The sequence below is a fragment of the Anarrhichthys ocellatus genome, unplaced genomic scaffold, assembly GCF_004355925.1.
Source record: "Anarrhichthys ocellatus isolate YVR2014 unplaced genomic scaffold, GSC_Weel_1.0 scaffold107, whole genome shotgun sequence".
In the NCBI taxonomy this organism is placed as follows: domain Eukaryota; kingdom Metazoa; phylum Chordata; class Actinopteri; order Perciformes; family Anarhichadidae; genus Anarrhichthys; species Anarrhichthys ocellatus.
The window spans coordinates 399,541-407,468 of record NW_022280137.1 but is presented as its reverse complement, the minus strand read 5'-3'; the positions used below and the strand labels follow the sequence as shown (position 1 = coordinate 407,468).

Here is a 7,928-nt window from a genome sequence, read left to right as displayed (position 1 = left end):
CCCCCATTTTGTCCACGTTAGATTTCACCGAGACGCTCTGTCGCCTTCCTGAGGCCAGATAAATAAAGCATCAGGTGACCGGGGACACTGCAGCGAGGAATCAAAGTCCCAGTCTGAGGTCAAACTGTTGCTGTTTGACCGACGGCCAGTTGGAAACCTGCTGCTATATACCTTGAGGGGGGGAAAACGCAGCGCGAGTGTGTGCGTGCGTACGTGTGAAAGAGAGAGAGAGAGAGAGAGAGAGAGAGAGAGAGAGAGAGAGAGAGACGGCAGTAGCGGGCACGTCTGCTACTGCGTCTGTCCAGGAAACTCTCTCTCTCTCTCTCTATCTCTCCCTATCACACACTCTCGGGAGCAGCGCTTTGACGCACCACGCAGAGTTGGATTATAGTATTGCGCGCTGGTCTTTCACGGGGCTTTTTTTTCTCCTCCCTCGCGCTGCCTATACCGTTGCCACTGACCGGCTATTGATACATGATCGGATCGATCAACATCTGTCCACCACGTTGACCTCTGCTGAGCTTCTTTTTTTTTTTTTGGTGGTGGGGAAACTAAGCGCCGCTTGCCGATGCCTCCTGTCCGGACGCGTGTTGTGAATTAATAACCAAGACAGCCTCACCTGGAGCGCGCGCGTGTGTGCGCACTAAAGTGTGCGTTTCTCTGGATCGGATCAAGGATCGAGGTGTTTTAACTGGCTTTGGTTCCGCACATATACACCTACACACAAACCGGGGGGATTTGGGCACCGCATGCCGGGGACATGTGGAAGTTTGCCCCGCTTTAGCGCAGCCAAAGAGCCGGTCCGCCGCCTCGTCGACCTCCCCTCTGCCTGCCCAGTGGGGACCAAATTCCCGGTTCACAGCCTTCAGGCATCAAAACCTCTCCGAGGAGACCCAAATGTAAATTCAGAGCGAGAAATTTCGGAAACACACGTCTGAAAAGGGGGGGGGGAGGACAACGAAACGGGGAGGACAGCATCCCGTTCGCGCCGCAGAGTTTGGTGAGCTGCTTTCGGGGGATATCGTGGCTTTTATTTTTTTCAACGCCCTTGTGTTTTCTCAGTTTTTTTTTTGTGGGTCTGACGTTGTGGCCCCCCACTTGCCGCAGTGATGGTGGGAGCTCTGAGCCCCGCTGGCCCCGGCCGCTCCCCGGTGACCGCGCTGGGGCTGCTGGTGGCCGTTCTGCTATCGGTCCTGTCCGGTGGAGCGGACGGACAGCCCTGCCCGGCACAGTGCTCCTGCACGGGGACTACAGTGGACTGTCACGGACAGGGGCTCCGCAGCGTGCCCAGGAACATACCCCGCAACACGGAGAGACTGTGAGTACCGAGTGGGAGGGGGGAGAGAGAGAAGCCTTAGCAGCGCAGTTCGGCTTCAATCTGCGCATAACATTCCCCAAACAATTTCAACACACTTAAGAGGAAAATATATTTTATTTGTCTGCCATATATAAAAAGTGTGCACTGACATTATACTCTTCTTATAGTCTATATTTAATAAAGCTGTGCCTCACCTGAAGGTTTTATGGTCATATACTGTTCCTATGTTTTTTTAAACCTAAATATTTTTTTCTGTCCTTTTAAACTGCATGCTGACGGTAGTGGGAGGAGTGTTTCCTTGGGGACCGCGTCTTAATAGCGCAGGGCTTTACATGAGAACTAACACGTTAAAAACTGCACCAGGATCTGTCAATTCAGCTCCATGCACGTGTTATTTTGTCACATAAACTGTAAAAAAAATAAGAAAAAATGAAAAATGACAAAAGAAAGAACACGTGAGTTCTGATTGCTGCGTGTTTGGATTCGTTATCGCCGAACCTCGGAGCTGAAGTTCGGGTGCGCCGCTGCATGTCGCGTCGGTGGTTTCGCACTGTTGCATTCACAGCTCAGCCTCCGAACCACGTCGGCTTGTCTGCAGACCCGAGCAAGTTAATCAAAAACGGATTTGGACAAGTGGGCTTTGAGTTAAACAGGCCCGCGTTTTATTAGCCGGAGACCCCTTGATGAAATGAGAATGTGTGCGTGGTGCAGCCTCCTCAATCTTCCTCTGACGCTCAAATGACAATCCACGCATCGTCCGCAGCACACCAAGTTAAAAAAACAACCTTCAGTTTGTTTCTTTGTCCTTGTTTTTTTTATTTTATATTTTATTATCATATCATGCAGCCTATACTCACAGTCCCTCTCTTTAACCTTTTCTCCTCCCAGGGATCTGAATGCAAACAACCTCACTAAAATCACAAAGGCGGATTTGGCAGGACTGAGGCATCTGCGAGTGTTGTAAGTGTGTTCTATATTTTATTTTTCTCCTTTCTTCTCTCTTCCTTTTTGCAGATGGAAAAGAAAAACAAAAAAAATTCACCTTGCAATTCAAACAACTCCCCCAACAACAACAACAACAACAACAAAAACCCACAACACACAGTTCCCAGTCCTGGTCAGACATCGTGGCTCATTCATTCAGCAGCCCTGGAGCTGCCGCATGCGGCACTGCGTCTAGAAGAAGCGGCGATTTCATTGAGTGTGTGTGTGTGTGTGTGTGTGTGTGTGTGTGTCCAAACAGAATACCGGCGGCACCTGTTAATGCTGTCGCGTTAATCTGCCAGTGGAAGTGTCAGGAGGGGTTATTTTAACCACCGGGCAAAGAGAGGGAAGGAGATAGCGGTCGTTAGGTGTAACCGCGGAGGGAGGAATGCATGCTGGATGGGAGGGAGGGTGCAAGGAAAGGAAAACGAAAGAGAGTCAAGTAAGAACAAGTTTCTCTCCTGGGATGAGTCCAGGTTAAGAGTGGAACAGGAATAGCGTGCTTTTATTGTGTTTGTGTGTGCATGCGCGTGCTATCCAGCTGCTATAAGTGAACGTTTGGAATATACATTTTTGGAATTCCTCCAGAGATTATGTCTTCGATTGCGCATGTGTTTGTGCGCGTGTGCGATACCAGTCTTCATGCTAGCCGTTTCCATGTGTTCCCTCGCCTCTGAATTTGCAATTTGAATTACAGCTGCAAAAATTCGTCAATGGAATTTTTTATTTTTTATTAGCAAGCATTGTCAAATTTCGGTCCTTAAAGTGCTAAATTCCAGTGTGTGCGTCCAGGGCTTTTATTGCGAAGGCTAGAACTGGAGGAGAGGAAAAGCGGAAATGGGCTTCTGTTGAATGTGTTTGAGAGGAATAAAGTTGGCGCCATCTTGGTGCAGACTACAGAGCCCCATGTTATTATTTTATTACCGTTATAAAGTACAGGCACAACTTAAGTCCTGGCTACTGTATTGTAATGCTACCATCTTTAAACAATACAATTACATTTAAATAAAACATATAATTCAACATAAAAACAGTACAGGAGCTGTGTGTTGTGATAAACCCTTTTAGCTCTGTTAGCACCGCTAGCTAACCGTGTGGAGGCAATATTTGCTCTTGAATTACTTTTTCAGCACCTTTAAAGCAAACAAAGCCACAAAAGCTTGGAAGTACTTTTTTGTCAGATATCCTCAGTCAGTGAAATATCTTTGGGTTTTGGCCTGTTAGTTGGTGAAAACAAGCATTTTGAAGGAGTCGCTTAGTGCATTGTAAAAGGTTGTCTTCAGTATATTTCAGTAATGAAATTAATTGTTAGCTGCAGCCCTAATGTCAATGTTGAAATTAGTTCTATCTGAGTGCCATGAGTGTACACCATACCGCCCATAAAATGTGTGTTTGTGTGTGTGGCTGCTTGGCTTGGTCAGCACAGTGCTCCTGGGGGAGTTGAGCTAGTGTAAGTGAATGAGTAGTCACAGCTATGTGGTTAGATGGAGGGTAAATTGGATGATAGATGAGTCGCCGTCCAACTGATGGGCCAGTTTTAGAGTCAATTCTGGGGCTCCCATCGACCCGCCGCTGATTGTCTCTCTCTGTTGCTGTTTCAACATTCTATCACTTTCCATCTCCACCAATCGTTTTTTCTTCTTTTTTTTTTATTCACACCCGCTGCCACATACCTCCTCCTCTCCCTCTCCTCTCCAATATCAATCTCTTTGCCTCCTCTCCCGTGTCCCACCTCACTCTCCTTCACCTTTCCCTCCTCCTCACTCGCTCTTATCTGTGGCACCATCTAGCCATCTTTCTCCTACTCTCTGGCCTCTCAAGGTGTCATCGCACAAATCACTCTGCCAGCTCAAGCACTCCTTTTTCTGTCCAGTGCTTATTGTCTCGCTCTGTCTCTCTTGTGTTTCTCTCTCAGGCAGCTAATGGAGAACAAAATCACCACGATTGAGAGAGGGGCCTTCCAGGACCTGAAGGAACTGGAGAGACTGTGAGTTACACTTTTGGATCGAAGCTGCCACCACTTTCTCCCTGAACACCTGTTTCTTTTGAAAATACTTGAGGATGCTTGCGCTTGGAAACTGAAGCGTACCAAGCAGATACATGTTTATTTTTTACATATGTGGAAATGCACATATAAACATAGGTGACAGATGAAAGAAAAAACATACAAAAAGGGTACACGAGGCACCAGAACAACTTCAATACTCGTCATCGTAGATTCGACAAGTGTGTGAAGCTCTTCTGGAAGGATGATCATTGTTCCTAAAGATGTTCCCTCATTCGCTGTTTTGGTTATGGTGGTGGTGTTTCATGTCAAACCGCAACACCGAGGATTGTGCTTTGAATACATGGTGAATGGTGGGATTGTGGAAACATGTCATCAACTTGTGTCATCCATCTGCTGCTCTTTTAAAATGTGGCAAAAAAAAAAGCTGGCACTGTTTTATTTTTTATTTCAATAGAGCTCACAATGTTTCGTCAGCCAGTGTGTTCTGAATCATTTCATGGACTTTGATTTCACCCGTTTGGTTTGTAGACGTGGGTTGTAGCTGTCGGTCTGAATTCGGTCCTGAGTTTCTGACACTACCACAGTTTTGACGCCGGATCATCAAAGCTGGAAATCAGTGGGCTTGTCAGATTGCGCAATCTAGTACCAATGTCTTGGACTGACGACCAAAGATTTCGCCGTGTTCTATTTTAGTAGTTTTGGCCTGGGGCAGTCTCTTAAAGGTGTTTGAGACCAATTTTCTCCAGGAAGAGTGCCCTGGCTTTTTACGAAAATTTTACATAGTGGCCAAACGGTGGAATTACAATGTCCCGGGTCCTTCATGGGGCCCAAAAATACTTTGTTTGGTAGACTTGCATTGGGAAAGAGACATCTGTAACTCAGCTGATCTTTTTTTTTTTTAGGTAAATCAACTTCCCAGTACAAACACTAATATTTTCATCTGAATTCTATACCCGGAAACCAAACTTTATTTGCTTAATGCGCCACTGAGCAACTTTTATAGGAATTAAGGAGTCCCCTCCTCCGACACTGTATCCAATTCTCTTTATACATCAATGGTCTTGACCTGGTGGCGTTTTAGCCCCTCCCCCCCATCTGTGTGTCTTCATAAATGTTTAACCTGACCGTCATGATGTGCGGCTGCCAACGTCTAACTCAAAGAGGGAAGTTTTGCAATCGAGTCACGGTGCAGTGGCTGAGTGAACAGCCAGAGGTTGTTATGGCGTTGGCCCGGGGAATCACTGGCATTCAGCATCCGACCCTGAGGCAGTTATGGCATAATTAAGTCTTGGTAGTGTGTGAGAGAGTGAGACAGACGGGGGGGATGCGGACCCCTGACTGCTGATATGTCCATTGTGTCGGCTGTCAACTTTGCTTGATGTGCGAGCCGTTTCGTATACGTGGGTGTTTGTGTGATATGCGGCCCAACTGCCAGCCAATGACACACTGGAATGCAGCAGGCTGTGACCGAGTCTGAGGAGGCTCAGAGACAAGCTTTTAATTAAAGGCACATAAAAAAAATAAAAAATCTGCGCCGCTCACACACAGGTTTACAAAAACACAGACATCACCTTAATACACATAGCGATATCCACCTGAACACAGACGCACATGCAGCACTAAATCAAACGAAGGTTAGTTCATCGATAGCTGTTTTGGGTGAATTCTTCAGGAGAGGCCGGGATAAAATAGGACGAAGTGTCACGATCCCCCCGGCTGCTCTAGTCTTGGGCATGTCGTGCCTGGTTTCCTCTCCGCTCTCCGCTGCCCTGCGGCTGCTCTTTGTTGACAAAGCGAGAGCTGCTCTATATGAACGGCTATAAGGAATCTGCTACTCATGCGACCGATGCTGGGTTCTGTCCAGATAAGCACGTCTGGGAATTCCTGCCCTGAGCTGCACACAAAGGGGGCAATACTTCACTGTTTCACTGCGTATAACAGTCAACTCTTTTAGCGATTTCCCTCCGTGCAAAGAGATGGTGCACTCTGGTGAGTGTAGAATCTCATGTGAGCACAGGAACACACACTTGCACATACAATGTAGACTGTACGCTGTAAACACCGGGAGCAGATAAAGTTTCCATCTTGAATCTGATGGCAACAAACGCCTCTGACAAGCAGCTAACTTTCCGACACAACGTGGCTCGCGAGGGGCTTTCAACTCTTAATTCAGCATCTCTGGCGTGGCATGTTCACAAACACAAAGGTGGGGACGGAGTCATCAATGCCCCCCCCCCCGCAGGCACCGGACAATGGCACGTCTCCGGAGTCTGGAGTCTTGGGGGGCTCATTTCAAAGGCCTCCGTTCTCTGGGGGTCTGGAGGGGCGCCTGCTGGGCACCGCTGCCCGGAGGAGAGTGCCCTAAGCTGGCCTGACGGATCCGCAGTGACTGCCCCCCACGGTGGTGGAGAACGGTTCCTCTTCTCACCCCCTTTTTTTTTTGCGACAGGCCCTGCAGGGCTGGGCCGGTTGGGGTCAGGTGTGGGGCAATGGCTGTGGGGGGTAGGGGTGGAGATAGGCATGTCACAACACACGTATGGGTATGGACACACTCGTGCATGCGCATTAACTTGCGCAAGGCTGCTCTGTCAGTACAGGTTCTTATCTTCACCCCCCCGCCCCCTTACAGCCACTCACACTTCATTCATGCTTTCACCTCTCCTCTTGTTTTTCTCCCGTACCCACCCATCTTGTTCTCTCTCTTTCTCTATTGTCCCGCGCCGATAGGAATGTCATACATTCCTCCCTCTCTCTCCCTGTAGATGATGAAGAATAGAAACTTCCTGATCCTCTTATCCTCCTCTCACAGGTTTATAGTCCCCCTATCCAATTCAAAGCCCGCGAGATCGGAGAGGATATTAGCCACACAGATGCAAAGAGAAAGGAAACAGTAATTACAGGTATTGAGACTCTGTGGTGAGATAAAGCCTCAGATGATTAGCCTGTAATTGAGTGATGGCACCATCACAGATTATTTCAGTGGCGATGAATAGCTGTGTACAGGTAGAAAGACGTGTCTGTCAACGGCGATCACAAACGAGATAATTAAACCTCAAGCTAATTATCGAGTTGTAATATTTAGACAATGTGACTATCAGGAGATAATCGCAACAGCGAGGCTGGAAAGCAGGATATGGATTTCAAAGTAAAGTGCTGGATAAGCGATAAATTATGTGTATAAACGTTTTTAATTATTATTTTTATTGAGTGACTGAGCTTGAAATCATCTGCCCGCAAAACATTTTAACTACTACAACTGTTCTGTCAAAAAAAAAAGGTAATTTCTGATCGATGTTTTGCTGAGGGTCCCTGCAGCTGTCAACTTGTGTTCTATCTGTCGGTAAACAGTTGCTCGAATGCTCAAAAGTTCAGGGAAAAAGCTCTTCAACGGCGCTGAATGTGATCGATTTTTGGATTTCATTGCTGTGTGTTTAGGCCAGTTACGGTGTCTGTCACTAAATAACAGATATCAGATTGGAGCGTGTGAAACTCTGGTGGATGGTGGTTCACTGCACCAGCTGTGGAACAAATACACAAACCGTTGCAGTAGATACACACTCACAGTGGTCAGTTTGAAGCGGTTTTCTTTGGAATAGAGACGGTTTCTCTGGGTCACGG

At 47.3% G+C, this 7,928-nt stretch overlaps 1 protein-coding gene across 1 annotated transcript in view; it reads left to right on the top strand.

The window, feature by feature from the left end:
• Positions 1 to 325: 325 nt before the first annotated feature.
• slit2 (slit homolog 2 (Drosophila)) overlaps positions 326 to 7,928 on the top strand; it is an 85,957-nt gene continuing 78,354 nt past the window's right edge. Inside the window, exons 1-3 of the mRNA XM_031876310.1 lie at positions 326 to 1,318; positions 2,207 to 2,278; positions 4,218 to 4,289. Coding sequence (XP_031732170.1) covers positions 1,110 to 1,318; positions 2,207 to 2,278; positions 4,218 to 4,289 — 353 coding nt within the window. The 5' untranslated portion in view covers positions 326 to 1,109. The remainder of the gene's footprint in view (positions 1,319 to 2,206; positions 2,279 to 4,217; positions 4,290 to 7,928) is intronic.